The sequence below is a fragment of the Triplophysa rosa genome, linkage group LG4 (assembly GCF_024868665.1).
Source record: "Triplophysa rosa linkage group LG4, Trosa_1v2, whole genome shotgun sequence".
Taxonomy (NCBI): domain Eukaryota; kingdom Metazoa; phylum Chordata; class Actinopteri; order Cypriniformes; family Nemacheilidae; genus Triplophysa; species Triplophysa rosa.
In genome coordinates this window covers 23,176,687-23,190,450 of record NC_079893.1, presented here as the reverse complement: position 1 = coordinate 23,190,450, position 13,764 = coordinate 23,176,687, and the positions used below count along the sequence as shown (strand labels likewise).

Below are 13,764 nucleotides of genomic sequence, written 5' to 3'. Positions count from 1 at the left end.
AAATGATTACTCGCAGTTCACAAAAAATTGACTTTTTTTACTACAAGTCTGTCGGTACATGGTAAAATCAAACAAACCAAGTTTTTTTGGTTTTTGCTGCCAAACCTGAATTGTCTTGCATACATTTAGAATCGGATGTGATTAAAGGTTGATACATGAGTCGTTTCTACAAAAATGCGAGAACAGCAGCGCTCAAAAACAAAGATAAAGGAGAATGCAGCAAGATGGAAAAGTATAGCGCCCGTATTGAAGAGAAAGAGCAAAGAAAACATTAGGTAGAGAGAGACCGCTAGAGAAAGAAATGGCGAGAAGGAGATTATTGGCAGAAGTGTCCACTGCACTCAGCTCAGGAGCTGGGGGGAGGGGCTTTAGGATCAGGAGGTTGCTATAACAACTGCACCTTGGTGGTTACCTCCCCCCAATGTGCTCTCTCTCTCTCTTTCTCTCTCTCCAGTCACATGAAAGCATTACTGAGTGTCTGAAGAGCTCTTCTGTCTTTCCCTCCCTCCCTCTTGTATTTCTCTCTCCCTCTCTTTATCCGTGTGCTCTCCCACATGGTGACTGTGAAGAGAGCAGGAGAGAGGGAGTGTGTTTGTGTGAGCTACTGAGCACTTTAATAGGCGGTGAAATAGAGAAAAACAAACATCAGCCTCCCCCTCTACAGACACGCACACTTTCTCGTTTCTCTCTTTCTCGCTTTTTCTGTCTCTATCTCGGCTGTGTGTTTTCTTAACCCTGCCATGCTAGTTACGGCTGGGGGAGGTTGTTCTTATCCTGTTACGGTGTTTTCGAGGTGAACGCTGCTAGCTAGCCGAGACTGTCTGTCTGTCCGCGGTTAACGTAGGGGTTGCGTGTCAGTAATTATGGAGTTTGCACCCCTCACACACTCGACCCAGACGTCGGTGAAGATGTCTGCGAGTGGGGGTTGGTGCTAAACATACCTAATTACGCCTCGCTTAGCATGCAGAGTCTTTTCAGGAAGATAATCATTATTGATATCAATCATATGCCACTCTGAGGGAATAAATCACAGATAGGTGAAGGAATGGAGTGAGGGAATTCTTGGTTAAATCATTGATGAATTTAAAGAGGCATTGAGAGGACAAAAAGTAGTAGGCTGCCTGACTTGCTACTACCTACATAGTTAGCTGCCTTTGAATCCTGCTTCAATGTGAATGCAAGATAACCCAGTTTACATGATAACCCAGTTTACATTTTAGTCAACCGAAAGAGGTTTGAATTTGGTTCTCTAGACTGTAGTGTGAACACCCTTAAAGACACAGTGTAGGATTTTTGCATTTAAAATCCAAAACCACCAGCACAATGCCCCATGCAGTTTCACCTTATGGCAGAACAATGAGTCTCATGACAAAACGTGGCTGTAGTAGTGGTAGCGTCTAGCACGCACGTCATCCATGAACATGCTTTGTGAGTGCCGGCAGATTTAAAAAGCAGTGAGGTGAATACTAGCAAAATACAACAAAAGCACGCACATCAACCTGAAATGGATGCTTGACCAAAACCAAATGTTGGCGCACATTTGTTATGTATGAAAGTCGGTACACCAAAGCTCCCAAAAATGTTAATAGATTTTCACAAAATGTGTAACAACATCTAATGAAGAGCCTGTGAAACGTTTTGTGGAACTCTAATAATTTTTTTAGCTATTTTTTTTACTTGCTATTGACTTTTCACCATGTGATTAACAATGTGTTTAGTAAGAAAACGTTCAAATTTCGGTGAACCGACAGCACTACGGGTGAGCATTATTAAGTGCCTCGAGTTGGAGCAAAAGTTTACTTAGCTTTTTTTCATATTTGTTGATGTACCTTGAAACGGGTAGCCTGAAGTGCTTCTCCTTTTTGGTTGTTGAATGTTAACGTATGGCAAAGTGTTTGAATAATTAGACTCGTTATTAACCGTAAACCTATGTGCATCCGGAAGCAAAAATGCCATTGTTCCCTATGGATGCTACATGCGCCGGATGTAACTTCAATGATCACATTGCAAAGACAACGCGGTCATGCCGATATGCCTTATTCAACATTAGAAAGGTTAGACCCTATCTCACTGAGCATGCGGCGCAACTCCTTGTTCCACTCCTTTCCTCTCTCTCTCTCTTTCTGTCTATATATAAGTGACAGTCAGCCAAATCATCTTTATAGCATGCTAAACGTCACGAATATTGACAGGTTTCATGACAACGGTTGCCTTGACAACCCCATTAGCTGTAACAATAAAAAAACGAGACCCTCCACACATACAGTCAACATGAATGCAAGGTGCATATTTGAAATTGCATAGCTTCTATTCAGCACCGCTAACCAGAAAGTGTTACATTCACAGAGGTAGATGTCAACAGAGCGAGTGTTTTGTTTGCAACCCATTTTATAATGCTTATCTCCTTCTTTTGCATAAAGCTAGCCAGCGAACGTTTGCCTTTCATGTTTGCCATCTTGATCTTGCTGTTCTTGTGGTCATGTAGAGAGTGAGTGAGCGAGAGCTGGAATGCAAAGAGGGAGGGGCAGTAGATGCATTGCCTCAGATGAGAGCTCGGATGAAGATCCATGAATCTGGTTGTTTTCAGAATCTCTATCGTTTTGCCGGAGTGAGATTTCTTACACATACACACACCAAGGTCCACTGGGATAAGCAAAGATGGTGGGTGGGATCCTGCTGTTATGTATCATGGGGAAAATTTGTCACTTATGTTTTTACGGTTCGTCTGCATTCTGTGTTTAACACGCGCACGCTCACACACAAAAAGCATCGCGCACGCACGTCACCTCTGTAATTAACGCACCGTTAAATGTGTTCACTGTGAGAGTCATTAGCACAAATGAAAAGATGAGGGGAGATGATGAGAAAAGCTTCTCACCTTTTCCATCTTCACCTCTGAGAAGGCATCTATCACTCTGCGTCAGTGTTTGCCGTTGTCCATTCCCACCGCGATGCTGTGAGATAGCAGCAAGAAAGGCACCGTCTGCAAAGTGGCACAACAAAATGTTAAACATATTGGTTCAGGAATATATGAAAATTTTTGTTTAATTGAAATGAATAGCTCCCCCTCCCTTATTTGGGATTTTTGAACCAGTGTGTGTTGTTGTATAAGAATAATGGGGTTTTTAAAGCAACAATTAGCCGTTTTGGTGGATGGTTCTCCCATGTGGTTGATAAGCGCAATTGTCTGTTATCAATGTCGTAAATACTGTCACTGTATAAGCTTCCACGTGGGCAACGCAATACACGTGAATTTGTTGACTAAGCAGAAACCGCTGTTACATCATGTCACGACTCACTTTCATAAACTGCATGTACTATAGCACTATTTTGGCTCCTGCGGGGTATACTACTGTACTAGGCTATACTAATACCTTAAACTAGATTCTGAGGTAGCAGCTGGTTGTTAGCCGTTAGCACATAGCGTGCTAGCTCCATAGCTACATAGCACATTTGCAGTCACCCAAAACACAACGCATTGACGTGAATGTGTTTAGTAACCAATGCAAATAATTTTCTGTAGTTATATTTTCGGAAACACACTCGCGACCAGGCGTTGTGCTTTGTGTAATAGGTGCAATCAATAACTTACATTCAACTCGTTATGGAAATAGTGCCTAGGATAGTAACTATAGATACCGATAACATTAGTCTACGTGCATAAACTAAGGAATCAGCAACTTTTGAACATAAAACATTTATTGTTGTTTGGTAGTCATCGTTTACAAGCATAACACTGAATTCATGACGAGGCACGATCATACTATGTAAGCTATTGAGACCCGGCAACATTACATTATCTCTAGTCTACCTTACGGTTATAAATTGTGAACCAGTAACCTTAGTGCACCAATAAACAACCTGAGCACAGCCAAATTACTAATACGCTCAAAAGTACAGGACAGTAAGAATTTTTTTTACATATAAGACTTTCAAATCCAGTAGCACGAAGGCTAACGTTAGGTCTCCATCCATTTTGCAACCCGTTGCCTCTTGCAGCTCGCCTCACCGAGTGCAAGTCCGTCAGATATTGATTCGTGTTTGAGCTCGAGTCTGATCACTCTCTCTTTTCCTCTCTGTTTTATTTGCTGGCTCTGCCATGGTGATGGTTTGGAGACTCGTTTCGTCTTATTGTTAGATGTTGGCTGACTTCACCCAGGCTATCAGTAAAACGTGACGTGTGCTGTAAAGCAGGTGATGGGCGGGGCTTGGAAACCTACCCGCACACCAAAGTTACAAGTGTGATTTCAGCCGATAGAGGGCTCCTTAGGTAGCAGCGGCAGTAGAATTCGTCCAGTTAAGAGTTGTCCTACCACTAAAATAATTTTAGAGAGATTATTTTAAGGTCGAAAAACGGCTCGTTGTTGCTATATGACTCGTCTCCCATCTCTAATCTGTCTCTCCACGTACACGTGTGTTAGTGTCTCGCAAGCTTGTGATGAGCCGTTTATACACAGTTTAATGCCTGGGACAAATTAAGCAGGAGAGCATTGTGGGATGAGAGCGTACCCATGTGTGAACAATGAAACTTCGTCAACTGTCAGTTCATTTTGCAACTATAATTCCCTCATCTCCATGCTCTCTTACTCTCTCTCTTGCTCGCTCACTCTCTGTGTTGACGAAGTGTTAACTGAAGCTTGTCACTTTTTATGTATTAGGGATTCTCAGTGCAGTGAAAGTGTATGTTTGTGATGCCAGATGTTATTAATTAGTGAGCCTGACTATGCGATGAGTTGGTTGTTGAACTAGTTGACCATCCTGCTCCATTTCTACAACAGAATCAAATTACAAGGGTTGGTTTGCATAAAGCTATTAAGGTGGGCTTTAAAGTAGTGGCATGCTGAAAGGACCTCCTTGCACAGCACCGTGCTTCTGTTTCAAATTAGCCTGTTAGTGCCTCTCATGAGACCTCTGTTTAAACCCAAGCACCTGCATAGATTACGAAAAACCAACATCGGAATTCGGGGAGGTGTAGGCCGTTTATGTAGATCAAAATACCTGCCCTCATTGACGTCAAATGAATACCTCAGTGAAAGATCCGCTGTAAAGTACTTTGAAAAATACAAAGTGCTCTCAGTGGTGAATGCCTTATTTTTAGTGTTTTGTTGTTACTTGTAACCACAGTTATGTTGCGATTGTTGACAACGTGTGCTAAACCAAAAGTGTTTTGATAACGAAAATGCATTACATTACCTATGTAAATTTTGGGGTCCTGGAGTAGAAACCACTTTTACGTGCCTTTTATCTGATATGTAAAGAACTATTTGAATAATGCCATTTCTTACTATTCTTATAATGAGAAACTCCTGTCATTCTTAACTTGCCCGCATGTAGCTTCAAACCTGTGCGACTTTCTTTTTTCCTTGGTAAACAAATTCTTCCTTGGTGAATAAATAATCAGAATCTTTGGTTAAACCTTTTAAGTAGGTGGCTTTATAAGATAAGATATAAAAGATAGAATAGAGAAAAATGTTGTTGCTTAAATTCTAAACTAAACCTAAAATAACCTTCTGTTGTTTGCTCTCTTTCACTTTCTCTTACAGCTCCAGGAGACAGTGAAGAGGAAATTGGACAGTGCCCGGTCTCCATTAAATGGTGACCAAAATGGCCTCAGTGATGGGAGCTACTCTCCCACTACAAAGAGACTCCGTAAGGAAGGATGCACTGGAATGGACTCGCTCGGCAGCCTCCCGCCCATTTCTCCACTTCATCAAATGGACATCAAGCCCACCTTGCCCTTGGGCAACAACGGTGCCGCATCAAACAATGGAACTGGCAATGGCAATGTTGGCACCAACCACATTACCGGACGACAGGAGGATTTAGGCAAGAACGGTGGAATGCCTGATATTAAACTTAATGGTTCGTTGGATTTGGATGACGGCTTCAGCCTGCTAAAGGACATGAAACAGGAGCCTTTGGACGACGGTGGTGGAATCGAATCCTCGGATACTTCGCTTTCAAATCAAAACAAGCTATTCTCTGACATCAATCTGAATGACCAGGAATGGCAGGAGTTGATTGATGAGCTGGCTAATACCGTGCCTGAGGATGACATGCACGACCTCTTCAACGAGGACTTTGAGGAGAAAAAGGAGGTGAGCGACTTCACACGGGCCACGACGGAACAAACGCAGATTGCACAAGACCCAGCACCTAACCCTGTAGCTACGGCACCCAGCAGTACACAGCAACCACAGAGTGGCCAGATGCCCATGGGGTCACCTCAGGTGCGACCGTCGTCTTCTGGTCCCCCATTTGCGACTGCCGCCAGTGGCACGCCGCCCCAGCAACCTTTGCAGCAGTCACCAGCAGTTGGAATGCCATCGGGATCGCCCGCTAACTGTGTGGCTCGTTCTCCGCAAACGCCCACCCAAGCTCAGACCCAGACCTCGAGGCCTGGGAATGGATTTATGATGAACGCAGGTCCAGGTGTCGGCCCTGTGGGATCAACCCAGGTAACAGCAGGGGGCCCCAGCGGAGGAGGCACAGGTGGAGCCGTACCAGTTCCACCCACCTCTGAACTCTCGCCTGCCGAGCAGCTGAAGCAAATGGCCGCTCAGCAGCAGCAACGGGCCAAGCTCATCCAACAAAAGCACCAACAACAGTCCCAAGCAGCGAACTGGTCACCTGCAGGAGCACCAACAAGCCCGTATAGTGGACCCTTTAACCCAGATAAACCAAATAGCCCCATGATGTACCCGCAGACTTTTAACACTGCCAATACAATGGGGCCAAAAACACCAAGCATGAACAACTACCTCCCACAGAACCACATGAACATGCTTAACCAGCAACAGCAGCAGCAGCAGCAACCTAATAACTTGGCTGCCCAAAACAACCTCAATAAGCAGCTCTCCTATAGCAACACCAAGCCGCTGACTCATTTCAGTGGTGTAGACCATATGAGTCAGCGGATGACGCCGCCCATGGCCAATCAAGCCAAAAACCCAATGATGCCCTACATGCAGAGCACCGCAGGGCAGGGGGGTGGACCGCCACAAGCTCCAGGGCCAATGCCCAACCAGACAGCCCATCTAAGTGAGGAACAGAAGAGGATGTTGATGATAAAAAAAGTGATGAGTCAAGGCTTACCGTATGGCTCTATGCAGCCACACGTACAGGTAAGAGGCTTGCGCTTTTTTGTGCTATATGGTGGCGAGCAACATGCTAAGTGCAATCTGAAATTCATTCGGCATGATTCATGCGGCTGAGCTACAGTTGGGAATTTTTAGGGGAGTGTTAAGAAACTGGTTATTACAGTGAGCAGTCCGTTTTAGCGCTATGCTAACAATGCTTGGAGTGCTTTGTCTATGTTAGTGTGTGTAATATTGCTTTTTGTGATATTGTCAGTACAAGCACAATGGTATTACATTTCTTAATATTGAGGCTTTTGCCAAGTTTTCAGGTTTATTGTGGGTTATTGCAAGAGTAGCCGTTGTAGTTTAACCAGTTCTGCCCTTTGAAGGTGGAGTCAGACATTAAAAACATAACCGATTTGAAATCAAGCCTCCAATTTGTTTTTACTAGAAAGATTGAGGTATGGTAACACATTGGGCATGACATGCTAAGAGTTGAATCGATCACTCTTCACTCATAATTCTGTATTTGATGTCCGTGTTGTGCAGTATGACAATAATGGTGGCCGTTGCCCTGAGCAACAGCTAGCTCTTGGAATAGGAAATTGACAAGCTGCAATATATTTATGCCTATGCACCAGTTGTCAATGTCCCTGTGGCCGACAAAATCCCTTTTTCATGGAAATGGGGATACCTCTTTTTTTTTTGCTTTCAAGGTTGAGAGGATTTTCAATTTACCATTACTGTCCACTCACTTGCCACTGCTATATCACTGCTAGTTGCTAATAATGGTTTAATCCACATTAAACGAGAGGTGCCATGCTGTCTGTTGCATGATTCTCAGATCACACATTTCATTATTTACTATTCACTCGAAATTTGACTTTGGCAGAAGAGTGTTAGTCTCCCTTTTGTTATTGGATGGGTGATGGTGGTGGTCTCCGTTACAGAGAGGTCTGGAGTCTGTTAGCTTCTGAACTGTAAATTATTCTCATTAATGGTGACATACTCGGCCCCTCCCAGACACCCTCTTTCCTCCTTTCATTTTATCCATCTGTTCATTGGGCTCTGTAGCTCTTGCTCTGAGATTAGATATGCCTCCACCCCTTTACCTCTTATTTTTTTCCCTCCCCGCATCACTTGTGTTCACCCCTCCCTGCCCTTTTTTCCTCGTTCTCTTTCCTCAGAAGCAATAAAGGGGCAGATTTATGATGGCTGGTTCTTTTGCAGCCTGAGGAAAATGCAGCAGAGAAGCAAAGAGAGGTAGAGAGAAAGAAAAAGAGAGAATGCAGGGAAACCAGAATGAAGGTTGAGCTTTAAGTAAAAGATGATATGAATAATGGAAAATGTGTAACAGGAGATTCAATGAAAGGGTTATGAAAGAAAGTGGATGGAATTTATCCTCATTCGCAAATTTGCAACCTCCTTAAAACACGTTATCGATGTTAAAATACTGCAGTCGTGCCTTATACCTCTGTTAAAATGACATGTTTACTGACAAATCCTGTTTTATACATACCATGCAGTGACATAACTTACTCCACATGATTTCCCAAATCATGATTTCTCCAAGAGTTTTTCCAAGCTTTAAATGTATTAGATATGATTATGCCAGACATGTGCTAATTCGTGTGTTGTTATCCAAATAAGACCACGCCAACTGGTGTCTTCATCGCTAATCCTAGTTTTTGTTTAGCCTGAGGTCTGTATATCAGAATTGTTGCATTTCGTCCTTGCAACACACCACCTTTCCAGCTGTATTAGAGTCAAATGCTGTTATACACATATTAGAACAGTAAGGGATAGATTCTGCAAGATTATGGTCTACAAGCCAAAAGCTAGTCCTGGTGCTAGCTTAGTTTACCTTAGTTTATAGGGGCTGCGAACAGTACAACTGATTTCGCTTTTCAAAAAACGACATATTTTTGACACATTCTGTTTTTTTGTCCATATGGAACATGTTATACAACAAGATTCCCTGTAGTGGAAATTAAAATCTATAAGTCACCTTCGCAAATGTATTTAGTTAGTAATGAAACCAAGAGTTATAGTGAAATTTGTTCATAAAATATATATACAACAAAGCTGTCTTGTGGTTTTCTTTCAGAATTACACTTTAAACATTTTCTATCTGCTCAATGCTCTAGGTGTGCAAAGCCTCATTTGTAGGGATGTAACGATTTTCCGTGAGCCGGTTGAAAATCGATTATAATATGTGACGATTCAAATCGAGACGTTATAAAAATCGCAGTACATGTTTTGAACAGCAGGGGCCGCTGTTTTTCAGCAAACTTGGTCAATGTGATATGCTGATATTTCTTTAAAAAGTAAAAGTTAGGAAAAGCACAGATAAAGTCTTGGTTTGTTTATATTAAAGAGACTTTTGTATTATTCATTTTTTATTTGGTTTGGAATTTGTTTTATAACTGTAATTTAGTTTTGTTATTTGACATAAAATATATATTTTATTTTACAAAGAATTGTGCAGCATTAGAGAAATAATAAAAGGGCAGTTGTTCATTTAAACTCATTCTGTAAAAAATTGTGATTAAATCGTATCGTGAGATCAAAATCGTGAATCGCATCGCATCGTGAGCTGAGGGAATCGTTACGTCCCTACTCATTTGGAATTGAAAAATGGCAAGTTTTTAAGATTGTATAATGCTCATTAAATACAGCATCTTATTAGTTGTTTCAGGTAGACAATAGCATCTGGTTATTGATTAAAGTGTGGTGGATGCTGTCAGTGGCAAGTCTTGGAATGGGGGTGGAATTGCAATTAGTGATATTTATGGTTGCTTATGGGAGGTGAAGATGTTGAGTATAAGCTTTCTCACAATGGCTTCTTTAACACACATGTAGTTTAGAGTGTATCTTGTGGTTAATTTTTCTCTCATACACAGGTGGGAGAATGGGCAAGTTTGTATAATCTTATTAGCGTGATTATGAAACTTTAGCACGGTTCTTAAAAGCTTGTTAGTCAGGCTTTGATTGTCACTCCATGCCATTTTGCATATCGCTGTGACGGCTGTAATTTATTTGTGAGTGATCACAGAGGGGAGGGAGGGCGGTGGTCTGTGTTTGTGTGTAGTGCTAATGTCATTGTAGAGCAAGTTTGTAAAGTCATAGATGTTATGGGGATCGGCTGTGCCAGGTATCACAATTATGATACGATTGATTAAATCGATGCTATTCGTTTTTGCAATTTTTTTGGTATATTGGCCAAAATAAGAACTCAGATTCACAGGTACATCTGTAAAATGTCTGCTAAAGATCGGGAGATCTAAAAAAATCATCTATGAATATCTATGAATGATAAATAAAAACATCTGATAATTGTTTTTTAAAGGGCAGTTTTGCATACATTCTGATTCACAAACATCTTACATGAATCTTAGACGTCAATATGACATAAGACAAGAAACATCTCAGAGACGTGTTGCAAATGAGCAAACAATAAAAAATACATCTTGCAGATGTAAATGCAGACATCAAATACACGTTTCCCAGATGTATGTGTGCTATCAGGGAAGCTTCCACCCCCAAGTTGTAATACTTCAGTTCTAGTTATGTGCCTAAGTATAACACTTTGGGTTACCCAGATAGCAAAGATAATTGCTTTAATTTTGAATCAACGTTGAGAATAACCAATATAACATTTATTCAACATTAAATCAATTACACTATCTTTGCAATCTGGGTATGTACCCTAACTATGATCAATTCTATTTGGAAGTACTCTCATTAGACGTGTCGTTTTTGCTCATATTGATGTAGCATATTCAGTAAGTTATATATTATATATCTTTATCATTCCAGTCTTATAGGTTTATAATGACAGCCGTACTCTGATACTTATATCCAGTTTTCTCTCTATGGTCCCTGTATTTCTTCATGTGTCATGGAAGTGCAGGGTCTTGTGAAATAAACCTCAAACACAGTGAGAATTCAGAGAAATCATAAAAAGTCCACCCCACTGCTCTACTACTGCCCCCTTCCCCCACCGCTCTTTATTCACAGGAAAGAGAGGTATTGCTTTCCTTCAAACACCCCCCATCAGATACTTGGCGCTTACATCAGGGATCGAGCAGAGCCGCTCTCTCAGATCCTGCAGGAGTGAAGACAGGAGGGGAGAGGTGGGGGCTGAAGCACACCGCACTCGTTGTATCCTTGACAACACAGACACCAGACAAAACCACCACAGACCGACTGTGCTGCCTAAACAAAGGGGTTTGTGCGTGTCAACAAGGAAAGAGGCTTGATACGGTGATCGTCGTGTTGTTTTAGCAAGTAGTTGTGTAGAGAGTTTGTCAACACACACACAATTCCCTGTTGTAACAATATTTTCTCCACTTGACGTCCCGTAATGATGTATGTTTATCCATTGAGTATTCACAGGGGGCCTCTAGTCAACATCTCTGTGCTGAACTATATTGACACAGCCGTGAATGAGCTTAAAGAAACAGTATAGAGGACATAGTGGCAGTTTTGGGGCTAATGCTACGTGCGCTCTTGTCGCATTGATAGCGTAGTGTTAAAGAAATTTTGGCATTTATTTACTGTCATGTTGGAACACAAAAGAAGATATTTTTAGAAATTGTGTGCTAGTTTAGGATACTTTTTCATTATTTTTTTTATATTGGGTCAATAGAACACACTCAAAATTTTACTTCGAAAGAGCTACAAAATTATTAATTTAATTGTGCATTGTCGTTGTGGAAGTCAAAAACAGATGCAAGTAAAAGATAAGCATCAATTAAGTTGATTGCTGTAGTTCTTATTTTGCATTATTTTTTTAAAACATGAATTGGCTTATGTTTGCAAATGGCTGGTTTGCTATTGGTAAAATCCTCGTCCACATTCAATTTGAGCATATTGGTGCTTTAGTCTTTAAGGGGTGAAAAGAGCAAAAAACACCACGCAGGTTTTCAAAAGCCATAAAGCCATGTGTTAATTATTCCTTTCCCAAATGGACTATCACATTAGGTCAGTGTGCTAGACTGTGATAGCATGTTACAGTGCATATGCAGACCAGCAGTGAATGAGTCTTAAGCTGCAGGTGTGAGCTGGTTGTATCGCACTGTGCTGTGCATCATCCGATGGTGTGACTGCAGTCTGTGAGCACCGCTCCTGCTGCACTCTTCTCTTTGTCCACACGCTCACACTAACAGATGGAGAGACCACATGGATCATGGCAGCAGCAGAGAGAGAGAAAGAGAGAGAGATGGGTAGAGAGTGTGGGGGGGGGTTGTAAGTGCATAGGCCAGGAAGGAGGTGCGTGTGTGTTGGGGGCATATGGTGTCCAGGAAAAGTGAGATCTGCAGTGGACGTCTGCCTGTCTTGTGTGTAATTCGTGCTGAGACATACGTGATTTGTGGTCGTGTTTGTATGTACGAATGTTGTTTCTAAAATTGTCTGGATATGAAAACAGCAGTCACGTTTCTTGTGAGCGTGTGTATCTGTGTACGCACGGACGGCAGAGTTCTGTTTAGTATGCAGGGACCGGGATGCCGTTGCTTCCAGTCTGCTATGAAGCCAACTCTGGCCTGTAGCGCAGAATAAGAATGATTTTACTCTCTCTCTTTCCTTCCCAAGCTCTGCTCTCACCTCCTCCAGTGAGGATACCTCACCAGTGAGAGAGAGAGAGAAACTTTGGCTGCCTCAGCCACTCTATGTTGCCATAGATACCATGGCTCATAGCGCTTTACTTCCGAAATCAATGGCAGTCTCGAGATAGGAAAGGTGGGAGTTTAGCGTGTGTATGAGCTTGCACATGTGTGTTTGTCTATATCCGCAGTGTATGTGTGTTAATAGTAATGTTGACACAATGTAAGCAAAAGATGGTATTAATCTTTAGTGTCTTTACTGTTGCTGTAGGCTAGCAGTAGGGAGCTTTTTCCTCTGCGCATACGTCTCTGTGCCCTAAAACATACCCACACAGGTAAGGTCGATACCAAAAGTAAGGCTTAGTATCGACACCAAAGTATACTGTTTTCTAGTGTTGCATATCCAGGGCTCAACGCTAAGGATTTTTTCTACTGGCCCAGTCGGGCAAGTGATTCAAATGTTTACTGGCCCTGCCAAAATTTTCACTGGCCCCACCACAAAACAGCATTAAATAATATCTAGTTTTTTTTTTTACCTATGTAATCTTAATAAATAAGGGTATGATACCATAAAAACTATTAGCCTATAACTCAAAATTTAAACTGTTGTTGAAGACAACTAATCAGTAAGTATATCAAATAAGATTTAGTAAATTATTTTATCACATGAGATAAAGTAATCAAAGTATGTGCAATAGCACGGATAAATGTAATAAAGCAAACATACAAATGAAGAGTTTGGTTCCAAAATGACATGACTCCGTTTTTTAAAAAATTCAAAAATCCTGTTTTTTATTGTGCAGTCCAATTAATATCAATCAAACTGCAGTTGAGCCATAATAACTCAAAAAATACAGCTAACTGACACAATAAAACAATAAAAACATGGTAACGTAATAAAAAACGTGATTTTTGAAAAATTTAAAAAATGGAGTTCATGGAGTTAGTTTGGTCTAATAATAGTATTTATCAGGTACAGAAATTAAATAATGTAAATACTTTGTAGTCTTCACTGTATTAAATATAATATTGATTTAACCTTACTAAAGTTATAATTTAATCAGTGAAGAGCACTGAGT

General features: G+C 41.3%; 1 protein-coding gene across 1 annotated transcript in view; it reads left to right on the top strand.

Moving 5' to 3' along the window:
- Positions 1 to 13,764, top strand: part of maml3 (mastermind-like transcriptional coactivator 3) — a 110,241-nt gene that overhangs the window by 57,939 nt on the left and 38,538 nt on the right. Inside the window, exon 2 of the mRNA XM_057330971.1 lies at positions 5,544 to 7,124. Coding sequence (XP_057186954.1) covers positions 5,544 to 7,124 — 1,581 coding nt within the window. The remainder of the gene's footprint in view (positions 1 to 5,543; positions 7,125 to 13,764) is intronic.